At 42.9% G+C, this 12,801-nt stretch overlaps 1 protein-coding gene across 1 annotated transcript in view; it reads left to right on the top strand.

Annotated features, from left to right (window-relative positions):
• Positions 1–6,310, top strand: part of SALL1 (spalt like transcription factor 1) — a 15,425-nt gene extending 9,115 nt beyond the window's left edge. The window contains exons 3-4 of the mRNA XM_077831073.1: positions 1,392–4,804; positions 5,870–6,310. Of these exons, the coding sequence (XP_077687199.1) occupies positions 1,392–4,804; positions 5,870–6,310 (3,854 nt within the window). The remainder of the gene's footprint in view (positions 1–1,391; positions 4,805–5,869) is intronic.
• The last annotated feature ends 6,491 nt before the right edge of the window (positions 6,311–12,801 follow it).

A 12,801-nucleotide genomic window follows, 5' to 3' on the forward strand; every position in this document is an offset into this window, starting at 1 on the left:
ATGGAAACCGCCTATTATCTGATTTTAGTACTGGAGAGAAACATGCAGGGAGGTAATCCTTGAATTAAACAGTTTTTTTTTTTTCACAGCCTTCCAAGATGACCACACACCATTTGTACAACAGAAGTTGGTGTCCTCATGCTGAGCAAACAATAGGGAGCCATCCTGTCTTTGAATAGGATCAGCTAGTTTAGAGTCAGAGATTTTTTAATGTTTAATTTACAAATGGATCCTAGTGATAAGAAATGTGAGCAACTAGTGGAAACAAACATGAAATGAAAGGATTTTATAATGAGAGGTTCAGTACAATCTGTTAAACAATTGACAACAGTTAAGAGCAAATAGGTTTTTAAATGCATTTAAACAAGTAAAATTGCACAGAATTATCAAACTTAGAATAAAGGCTTATTTCTTATTCTATGTGAACATTTCCTTTTAACTGATCATCTTTCTTGATGTTTGTTCAGAAATATAAAACTTATGCAGGGTTTATAGATTTGAGGTCAGATCCTGATCTCAGTTTGGCTGGTATAAATCCACAGTATTTCCTTAATTATACTAGCGTAAATCTGGAGTAGTTCCATTAACAGAATTCTGAATCTATCCCAAAAGGAGCTCTTTTGATGAAGAGTAGCAGATTTAAATCCAAACGTGTCAAAGCATAATAAATGGGTTTAGGAAAAAAAACTTTATTCATGAAATATTAATATTTCTCCTTTTATTGAGGATTTTTCTTTTTTATTCAGCTCGAAGTCTCCAGTTGCAGTGGAATTAACTTTTGATATGAAAGCTAATCTTTGCTATACAATCCAAGTTAGCTTAGGTCTTATGTGAAAACTCAAAAATGATGATTTTTTTTTTTGAGTTGTCAGTCTGTAGCTTAGTGATATGCACTTTTTTCTTGTCAACAACTGATTGGGACCTTGAATGACTACAAATTAGTTTAGTGACAGGGGCAACTGTCACAGATATCTTTGAATCTGTTGAAAATGAACAAGGTTGACAGGATCTTGAGTCTAATGGGTCCTTCAAATGGTTGATTTGTGCTTAGTGGACAACTAGACAATAAGCAGTATGAAATATTGGAAATCAATACTTTGCTATGGAATTTCATTATACCCCAATGTTTTCAGTTTATAGTATTTTATATTTTGATGGATTATCTGAAGGAAATGATCATCTAAGACATAGGGATTGTTACAACACCTGTGCACAGTCTTAAAAATCAGTCATGAGCAATATTTGTGAAGCATTAATATTGATTTGTTTCCACATACAATCTTTGCGTGTTGTAGTCTGAGAGTTAAAAACAGTAGATTAAAATAAAAATGTCCCAGAGAAATTTCTGTGTTTCTGCTCAGTTTCTAATCCATCATCTTTTGATGTTTTAGGAGACACAGAAAAGGGTCACGCAAATCGAACCACTAAGAACAAGGATGCCCATGTCTGTGGCAGGTGCTGTGCTGAGTTCTTTGAATTATCAGATCTCCTGCAACACAAGAAGAACTGTACTAAAAATCAATTAGTTTTAATTGTGAATGAAAATCCAGCTTCTCCTTCTGAAACCTTCCCTCCTCGTTCCCCTTCTGATAATCCTGATGAACAGATGAATGACCTAGTTAATAACACAGATCAAGTCGACTGCAGTGACCTTTCAGAGCATAACAAACTTGACAAGGAAGAATCCATGGATGTGGAGGCTTCCAGCATTAACAATAGCAGTAGCAGTTCCAAGAGTGTCAACAATAGTATTACAAGCAGTAACAGCTCCACAATGGGTACCTCAGCTATAACAACCTCTCTACCTCACATAGGGGATCTGACCGCAGTAGGCAACTTTTCAGTGATAAATAGCAATGTCATCATAGAAAATCTTCAAAGTACAAAAGTGGCAGTAGCACAGTTCTCACAGGAAGCAAGATGTAATGGTGCGTCAAATAATAAGCTTGCTGTACCTGCCCTAATGGAGCAACTGTTGGCTTTACAGCAACAGCAGATCCACCAGTTGCAACTGATTGAACAAATTCGTCACCAAATATTATTGTTGGCTTCCCAAACCACAGACATGTCAACATCTTCTAGCCCTTCTCAAGGTACTTTACGAACATCTGCCAACCCCTTGTCCACATTAAGTTCCCATTTATCTCAGCAGCTGGCTGCGGCAGCTGGATTAGCACAAAGCCTTGCTAGTCAATCTGCCAGCATCAGTGGTTTGAAACAACTACCCCCTATACAGCTACCTCAGAGCAACTCTGGCAATATTATAATTCCATCCAGTAGTGGCTCTTCTCCAAATATTAACATACTGACAGCAGCAGTTACAACACCGTCCTCAGAAAAAGTGGCTTCAAATGTTGGTGGTTCACAGCTCAGCAACCCACCAGTATCAGCATCATCTTCACCAGCTTTTGCAATAAGCAGTTTATTAAGTCCTGCATCTAATCCACTTCTACCTCAATCCGCCCCTAATAACTCGGTTTTCTCCAACCCCTTGTCCAATCTCGGAACACCTGCAGAGGATTTAAACTCCTTGACTGCCTTGGCACAGCAAAGAAAAAGCAAGCCACCAAATGTAACTGCTTTTGAAGCAAAAAGTACTTCTGATGAGGCATTCTTTAAACATAAATGCAGGTTCTGTGCGAAAGTCTTTGGGAGTGACAGTGCCTTGCAGATTCACTTACGTTCTCACACTGGCGAGAGGCCCTTCAAATGCAACATATGTGGAAACAGATTCTCCACAAAGGGAAACTTAAAAGTCCACTTTCAGCGTCATAAAGAAAAATACCCTCATATTCAAATGAATCCATACCCAGTGCCAGAGCATTTGGACAATATTCCTACAAGCACAGGTATTCCTTATGGGATGTCTATCCCACCAGAGAAACCTGTAACCAGCTGGCTGGACAGCAAGCCAGTTTTGTCTACTTTGACTACTTCTGTTGGCCTGCCACTCCCACCAACAATTCCAAGCTTGACACCATTTATCAAAACTGAGGAGCCTCAACCTATTCCCATTAGCCATAATTCGGCTAGCCCTCCATGTTCTGTCAAAAGCGACTCGGGAGTAGCTGATCCTGCTGCAAAAAGTTCAAATGGACATTCAGAGGAGGCAGAGGTGGCTGCTTTGCCTATCGCAAATGGTAAAACAGAAGAAAACACTCACACTTCAAACTCCTTCACCAATATTAACAGCTCTGTGAGCTCACCGGCAGCAGACACCGGCTCCAACACCATTGTCACTTTTACAAATCCACTGATGCCTCTAATGTCAGAGCAATTCAAGGCAAAGTTTCCATTTGGAGGACTACTAGATTCAACGTCAGCATCAGAAACATCAAAATTGCAGCAGCTGGTAGAAAATATTGACAAAAAGGCAACCGATCCTAATGAGTGTATTATTTGCCATCGAGTTCTCAGTTGCCAGAGTGCATTAAAAATGCATTATCGCACACATACTGGTGAAAGGCCATTTAAATGTAAAATTTGTGGTCGTGCTTTCACTACTAAAGGAAATTTAAAGACTCATTACAGTGTTCATCGTGCCATGCCCCCGCTGAGAGTACAACATTCATGCCCTATCTGTCAGAAAAAGTTCACCAATGCTGTCGTGCTACAGCAGCATATCAGAATGCATATGGGAGGACAGATTCCCAATACGCCTATCACAGAAAACTATCCAGAGTCGATGGAATCTGACACAGGATCTTTCGATGAGAAGAATTTTGATGATCTAGACAACTTCTCAGATGAGAACATGGAAGACTGTCCTGACAGCAGCGTGCCAGATACCCCGAAGTCTGTTGATGTGTCCCAAGACAGCTTATCTTCTTCCCCTCTGCCACTGGAAATGTCAAGTATTGCTGCTTTAGAAAATCAAATGAAGATGATCAACGCAGGACTTGCAGAACAACTTCAAGCTAGCTTAAAATCAGTTGAAAATGGGTCAGTGGAAGGAGATGTTATGACAAATGATTCATCATCTATTGGTGGTGATATGGAAAGCCAAAGTGCTGGAAGTCCTGCTCTCTCAGAGTCTACCTCTTCTATGCAGGCCTTGTCCCCATCCAACAGCACTAATGATTACCACAAATCACCAGGTATTGAAGAGAAACAAGTAAGAGCTTTACCAAGTGAGTTTGCCAATGGTTTGTCTCCAACCCCTGCTAATGGTGGTGCTTTGGACTTGACATCTAGTAACACAGATAAAATAATTAAAGAAGAATCTTTGAGTATGCTCTTTCCGTTCAGAGATAGAGGTAAATTTAAAAACACAGCGTGTGACATTTGTGGCAAAACATTTGCTTGTCAGAGTGCCTTGGACATTCATTACAGAAGTCATACCAAAGAGAGACCATTTATTTGCACAGTTTGCAATCGTGGCTTTTCCACAAAGGGTAATTTGAAGCAGCATATGTTGACACATCAAATGCGAGATCTGCCATCACAGCTTTTTGAGCCCAGTTCCAATATTGGCCCTAATCAGAACTCTTCAGTTATACCTGCTAATTCATTGTCATCTCTCATAAAGACTGAGGTTAATGGCTTTCTGCATGGCTCTCCTCAGGATAGCAAAGAAACACCGCCTGGTCTTGTTCCTCTGGGGCCTTTGCCATCTTCTGCCACATCACCAGTTCTGCTTCCCGCTCTACCCCGAAGAACTCCCAAACAGCACTACTGCAACACATGTGGGAAAACATTTTCATCTTCTAGTGCTTTGCAGATTCATGAAAGGACACACACTGGCGAAAAGCCTTTTGCCTGCACTATATGTGGAAGAGCTTTCACGACAAAAGGCAATCTTAAGGTACTTTCCTTCTTGCTGCTGTTATGCTGTTGCATGGTTTGGGGTTGGTTGGTTGGGTTTTTTTTTTTACATTTACATCTGCAGTGTTGTAAACTATGCTACTTTTAGATATTGGGTATGGAAAATGGTTTTAAATGGTTAACTTTGGCACCAGTAGATTGTCTCATGCTGAGTGCCTGGTGTTTTGAACAGGATTGAAGAGTTTAATGTAGCAAGCTATTTCTGGTTTGATTAAAACGCACCAAATTCACTATGTAGTCTGTGAAACAGGATAGCCGAATGTTGCTACGGGGTGTTCGTTTAAAGATACGCATGAACTGTACAATGTACATTACTTATTAAGCATTTCATCTTAAATATACTATTTTCATAACTATCCTGCACAACAGACTTTTCTAACTAATAATTCTTGAACTAATAGGCATTATTTTAATTGATTATATAACTAATATTTCCTACTGATGTGTTGAAAAAGCAAATATACTTAAGTTCTAGAACACTAGTTGAGCACTTTACTGTGTACATGTTTCTGTTGACAGAGTATTTCTCTAGAGATTTCTGCCAGTAATGTGAGATGAATAATTACTTTCAGGCTATTCTGTCTATACACAAGGCTCTCCGATGAGCAATCTGTAAAGGATACTTTCTTCCTGTCTGAAAAGGACATTTATAGGGTAAAGTGTGTCAAATACAATACTTACCATTGCAATGAAAATGGACATAGCAATTTTAATCCTGAAAGTAGCTAGCTGCAATTGACTGAATAATATGAGGCTATTATAAACTAAATACATGTAATGAAAAAGAGTAGTAAGCAATGTATTGTTCAGGAGGGAAAAGCTGGGCATTCTGCATAATGCTGGTAGCTAGGTGCAGATGAATCTTATTTGTTGTTACTGATCTGAACTGGAATATTACATCCTTTACCTTCAGTGGTGGTTTTTACATAAATAAGAATAGACACATGGACTGTCTTCTTTGTTTTGTGTTAAGGTATATTTGATCAGGCAGAATGAATTCCACTGCTAACCACCTTCCTTCCCCCCACCCACTCCCTTCTTGCAGGTTCACATGGGCACTCACATGTGGAACAGCACTCCTGCGAGACGAGGCAGACGACTTTCCGTGGATGGTCCCATGACATTTCTAGGAGGCAATCCTGTAAAATTCCCAGAAATATTTCAGAAAGATTTGGCTGCAAGGTCAGGAAACGGAGACCCTTCCAGCTTCTGGAATCAGTATGCAGCTGCACTCTCCAATGGCTTGGCTATGAAGACCAATGAGATCTCAGTTATTCAGAATGGTGGCATCCCTCCAATTCCTGGAAGCCTGGGCAATGGTGGCAGTTCACCTATTAGTGGGTTGACTGGAAGCCTGGAGAAGCTCCAGAATTCTGAACCTAATGCACCTCTAGCTGGTCTGGAGAAAATGGCAAGCAATGAAAATGGGACAAACTTCCGTTTTACACGTTTTGTGGAAGACAACAAAGAAATTGTAACAAATTAGAATAAACCTTATCAATAACATTCCTGCGAATAGTGCAACCTAGGGTTGCTTTCTACAAGTCTACAAACTACAAGTTATAAAGACATTCTTTTGTACCATGTTCTACTTCTAGAGTTCTAAGAGAGCTTATTTATTAGTGATATAACCTTGCTTTGCAAACAAATGCAAGCATTAACTTTGGTCTCCTGTATTTTGAACTAAATACTAATCGACTAGAGTGCTGTAAACTTGCTGTAACATTTATGGCAGTTGCAAGTCTGTTCTGCTAGGTGATCTTTTTCTGGCATTAACTTATTTTCTATATCCAGTTTAACATGAACTCTGGTATTGATGCACCGCCTCAGTGATGCATTAGATCTCTAATAAAAGTCTGTATATAAATGTATACTTTGATCTCGCTGGAAATTTTATCAGCAACACATTGTTTAATTTTCCAAACAGAATTAAGAAAAGGACTGAAAGCTGAGAATATAGACTGAACAGTGTGAGTCCTTTACAAGCTCAGTTTTTGATTTTTATTATAAAATTAAAACTGCTTTAATTTTTTTAGATTTAACATTTTTCGTTTTGAACTGTTTGTATTGTGCTTTTTACTTGAGTCGTCTTAAATGTTCATAAGTTTCTGTACAGTAATAAGCACGCAGATTATTAGAGAAGATACAAAAGTGTTGTTTTGGTAGTTGAAACTGAGACGTAACATTTTGCCTTGTAGGTATATTCATTACGGAAAATGTGCTGGACTTTCACAATGCTGCTAAGTATAGCATCTTGAACAACCTTCCATGGACAATTGTAGATGCTCCTGTATATACAATAAGAAATATCACTTTCATTAAAATGTACATATGTTCCTTGCAAGACCAAGCCCTACTTCTTGACCAAGGGAACAAGGATAGTGTTTGTTTATTTTGTATTAGATATGGGGGCGGGGAAAACACAACTTTGGACTGTTACATGCACTTTCTTGGAAAGTTGAAAGGAAAAGAGGTCCAGTTTCTTTAACATTTAATACTAACAACAGAGATACTGTAATTTTACTTGAGTAATCAAATACATTTTTGCAACAGATAAAATGTTGTCTCTGTGTTTTTAAAGTGTATTTGTATTTAGTAATGTCTCTGAATGTATTATTTAACCTTACCCCTGGGTATTAGAGGACTATCCAGGTATGTATATGTGTGTGTATCTATATGTATGTGTGGTATACATATGTGTATTGCATATTAATGGTTAGTATATATTTGCATATCCACTAAGAATGGGAACCTTGTCCTTTAACTATTCAGTGATGTCACTACTCCCAATCATCAAATTGTAGATATTTTGGCATTCTTCATCTCTTTATAAAAAATGCTGCTAACAAGGGCCTTATCGAGACTAGGTAAGTTTCCTTTGAAGGAAATTTTATATTGGATTTAAGGCTTCACTTGGTTCAAATGTTTTATATTTGATATTTACTTTATTCTGTGAGACTGTATGATTGAGGCATGTTTATGCTGCTTTGTCAGATTTAAAATGTACACTAAAAACCTTCATATATTTATTGGGGGCAGGGAGGAGGAATCAATATGGCCCTGCTCCCTACAGGTTTGATCCAGTATTCCTTATGCACCCACAGCTATCATTGACTTTAATGGGAGTTTTGGGACGCAAGATTGGGGTCCACAATTTTTGTCTAGGAGAGGGTTTTTTGATTTTTTTTTTTAAACTTTGAAGTAAAACAATCATTTTGGCAGTTTTTAAATTATACAGGTTTAAAACAAATGAGAATCTCTAGTTTTATGTATATTGTGTATTTTTGCATGCCAATAATTCAAATATTTTTATTTTTTTAATGTCCTTTTGACAGAGAATGTAGGCCCTTGTAGCCTAATTACTTCTGTTATCTTGAGTTGGAGGTAGGGGAGAATGTACAGTATAATGCTGAGACTTAACTTGAAAATTATCTCCTGTGCAGTAACTATTTTTCATAGGGAATTTTCTTTTTCATTTTAATGACTATGCATCCTAAATACACTATAAACACTAATGCCTTTAGAAAAATGTATGTCTTTTATGTTAGTTTATATGTGACTCATCTGGTACATAAATATGCAGATTTGTTAACATGTAAATGTACACTAGAGGTAGTGTGTATCATCAATGTGAGTATCTAAGAATTTTGAGTCATTTTAGCCTCAAAAAGACAAATTAAACAGACTAATGATTTAATTAATGACATTTAATATGAATTACCTTTTTAGAATACCTTTACTTTTGTGTCACCAAGTGGCAGAAAAAAAGTTCTAGCAGACTTTGAACTTTAAATGGGCAGGGGGGTTGTTCATCTTTAGAACCTAACCTGTTCATTGGAGCTTTACCTGTGACTTTCACTGGGGGCAGTATTCAGCCATGTAAAACTCAGTCCTCCATTTAAAAAGAATAATAATAATAAAGGGGGGGAGGTCCCTACTGCCATGCAGAGGGAAAACCATTAAGGCACTGTTAATGCCTTTGACCTCTTGGGGAAGAAAAGAGTGAGATAGCAAACAGGTCAGTTCTCTGCTGCGGTGGCTGCTGAAAAGAATTTGGCCCTACACTTACAAACTTCTCTGTGGGAAGAGCTATCCACTGCTTCCAGCCAGTATAGATGAACTCTTGTCAGGGTGTGGTAAACTTTGTGATTAATGACAAACTCCACAGCAGGGGGTAGCACTCAGCTATGAGTAGCATATTGTCTATAATGTCTTTTTAGCATTTGGTCTAGAAAATAATCAAAAATACAAAACTGTTATGGGATGTGTTGGGAAAGGCTCTAAAGCTTTTAGCTGTAATGCTTTTCTGGAATACATCGGAACTAACTGCATATGGTCCTTTTTATTCTTCTTCTGATTGGCTGCTTAACAGCTGGCTTAGGATGCTAAGAGGTAGAGTAGAGTAGCTACTTGGTCCTTGTTATGCTCCTTTGCTTCCCCTTTCCTGCTCAGCTGGGCACTGGGGAAGAAGTTAGCATGTTTGACCCCCCTCTAGGGCAGCAGCTGGAGCAGCCAGTGCAACACAGGGTAACTGCTCGTTGAGCTGTAATGCTAAGCTTTACTAGACTGAGCTATATTCAGCACTGTGCTTTAAATACTATCTAAGAGTGGATTTTTCTTCTTCTTCTGTAGTTGGTGCGGGCTGGCTCCTGCGGTACTGGAAATAGAGTCTGTGCGTGTGTGATTAGTCTGAGCACAACTCCCAGTGATTCAGTAGAGGAGGAAGGAGCAGACCCTATATTGAAAGGGGGGTATTCTTTTAAAGAGAAGGGAATGATAAATGTGAGGCATAATTCTCTCCTCAACGGAGTTACTCCATTGATTTCAATCAAGAGAGATTGGGCGTACACTTCTCCCTCTTCTGCTTCCAGAAGCATCAGCAGCTGTGAGTTACTGAGATTATCCACCTGCTGCTTTGTCCTTCTAGAAGAGGTTTGGCTCTGCCGGGCAGCTTCCCCTTTATTCCTACACAACAAGTGCATGGCTCTGTACAGGGGGGCTCATAGCTAGGTACATAGATGTACAATGGCCTCCTTTTCTTCCACCCTTTTCACCCATAAACCAGTTTGGTGGGGGTGTTTTTGTTTTTTTGTTTTGCCTCCTGACCTAAATATTTCTGCCCTAAGCCATACTGCCCAGGAACGTTAACAATAGATCAGTTTCTTAGCAGTGATGGGTTCAGATTCGTTCTGGCCTTCAGCACCAGGGGACGTGGGAGGACCCCAGATCCTGTCCCTTCGCATTTGGCTGGTTTATTTAACACCATGAAAACTCAGAGCTAGCCTTCGGGGCCTTGTGTCTAAAGATCCCAGAGGAAGGAGTAGAAGAGATCTGGACCAATGTAGGCAGAGCCCTGTCCAAGCAAGGGTGGAAACAGTGAAGGGGAGGAGAGCAGGGACGTTGTAGAGGGAAGGGGGGATATTACGGAAGATTTTATTTTACAGCAAGACTTGGCTGCCAACTGCCCCAGCAGGGCTTGGGCAAGGGAAGTACAAGAAATATCCTAGCTCGTTTTCTCAAAAAGGGGAGGGGTGCCTGGGAATGTCCCAACTGTCTTTTCCCCTCCCCTGGGCGGGCAAAGAGGAGGTGAATTAGATCCCTCTTTCCTGAGTTTCAGGGTGCAGGACAAAGAAATCCCCTGGGAGTGCGGGGCGCTGTCCCTTTGGGAAACAAGGGGCGTGGTGGAAGATGTGACACACACACACCACCGGGCCCTCGAGGGGTTGGGTGGAAAACGCTCGCAGCTGGGTTGCTGGGCTTGGGCTCTTCCCCCCCCCCCCGATCATTTAAAGCCGCTCTACACGGGCCAGTCCCCGTGACTGCCGTCCCCAGCCCCGCTGCTTGTCCCTGGCCCCCCGGAGAACCAGTGCAGGGGCGGGTTCTTGGGGGGGGGGGGAGAGGAGGGCAGGCGCATGCAGCTGGAGAGGTGTGAACACTCTCTTGCTTGGCTTTTTAAAAAAGAGCTACACCCTCTTCATGTTTGCCCCCTCTCTGTATATCTAGGGCAGTGACTCTGTTCCGCGCTCCCGTGTGAACGCCCCCTCTCCGCGCTCACCTGGGCTGGCTGCACGCCGGAGTGCTTATCTCCCACGTTAAAATCCGATTCCTGTCTGTCATCTAAAGGGGCGGCTTTTCCCTCGGCCTGGGGTTCTGAGCCCCGCAGGGGCATTAATCACGTAGGCGGGCTCTAGATAAGTTTTCTCTCCCTCCCCCCCGCCCCAGAGTTTGATTCTTGGGGCGCGGGTGAGCGGACTCTGCGGCTCGCTCCGAAATCTCCAGAGCCAGGCTCGCTTTAATCGTGTCTCCTCCCTCCCCGGTGTAACCAGCCCAAGCACGACGCGAGGCGGCAGGAGACGCTGGAGCACGTCTCAGCTGGGTGCGGGCGGGTCTGGGTGCAAGGGGCACTGCAGTGTGGAGACAGGGACCTTTCTTTGGGCTGGGGTTCACCCCCTTCCCCAGGCCCCGCAACGAGCCCCCCGCTGATGGGGAAGGAGGGGAGGCAGGTGTAGGGGGGGATAGGCTTTCCTCTATTCCCCCCTGCAGGCTGTTGCGGAGGTAGGGCTGCCTGGCCCGCCGCCCTCCCGATCCGAAGTGACTGACTGTAACTCAAGGGGAAGGGGGAGATTTTCCGTAATGAGCCCGAAAGGCGAGACCACCTGAAGGCGGTGTCTTCGCTGACCACACCAGACGCATTCAGAGGTGTGTTTCTGATCCCAGACCTGGGGGGAGAGACTCCCACCACGGGGCTGCCCCCCGAGCGGGAGGAGATCATGATGTATCCGTGTTAACTGAGCGCAGGGCAGAAGCTGCTTTTACAGCGGCTGGAGGGAAGTCTCCTGCTGAAGTCGCTTTGCATGGCGGGGTTGATGACTGGCCGCAAGCCTCCCAGAGAGCGGGGCATGGCTTTGCAGCGGGAGACCGGGAGCCTTCCCTTCCTGAGTCCGAAATACGCTGCCCCATTTTTCCTGGAAGGCCTATACCCCCCCCCACACACACACACACTTCCCCTTGCCTTCAGTTGCACAGCTCCTGCCGCTCCCTGCAAGTCAGGTTCACACCTGGCCTCCCTCTGCAGCCTCACAGCTGGGCTCCAATTCTCCAGCGCAGCGTGTCGCCGACCAGGGGGCCCAGCTCCCCGCACCCAGTTGCCACCTCCCAGTGCCACCTGCCCGGTCTTTCCAGAGGCCCCTTGCACCACATCAGCTGCCCCGCGTTTGTGCAGGGACCCGACTTGCGCCCCCCCGCCCCGCCCCTTGTCCTACTGCCTCATGCCACCAACCCCTAGGCCGACATCGTCCCCGTTTCTCTCTCCCAGGGCCAGCTGCCTCCGAGTTTTGCGCAGTGGAAGGGGATGGAGCAGATTTTTGTGCCTTCTTTAAATGCAAACTGTTAAATCGGGCATTATTTGACACCAGCTTAGAGAGACAGGCACGGGAATGAAACGAACCCTGTTCCCCCCAGCGGTCCTCGGGCAAGTTGAAAGCATATCCTGAGTCCCCGCTCAGCTGGGGGGAATAGAGGCCTTGGGCCAGGATTTCTAACGCGTGTGCATTAGAGTCATCCTTAGTCACAATTGTCACAAGAATCAGTTTTCAGAGTAGCAGCCGTGTTAGTCTGTATTGGCAAAAAGAAAAGGAGGACTTGTGGCACCTTAGAGACTAACCAATTTATTTGAGCATAAGCTTTCCTGAGCTACAGCTCACTTCATCGCCCCGAATTTTCCTCATTAGCGCCCCAGTTCCCCCTCCTCTTTCCATCACAGTTTTTATGAGCTATTTTAAAACTACATAGTTATACACACTCCACATTAATTGCATTAGCAGGAGTTTTTTTGATCCTGAAAGATAATGTATGCATTTCAAAGTTTGGATCTAAACGTCTGGGAAAGGGGCATTTTTTGAAAAGCCTCCCTCCTCCCGCAAACGAAGAGACAAAAACCCCAGCCAAATGTGTACACGCGGTGTCAGTTCGCACGCA

This window comes from Eretmochelys imbricata, chromosome 12 (genome assembly GCF_965152235.1).
Source record: "Eretmochelys imbricata isolate rEreImb1 chromosome 12, rEreImb1.hap1, whole genome shotgun sequence".
In the NCBI taxonomy this organism is placed as follows: Eukaryota; Metazoa; Chordata; order Testudines; family Cheloniidae; genus Eretmochelys; species Eretmochelys imbricata.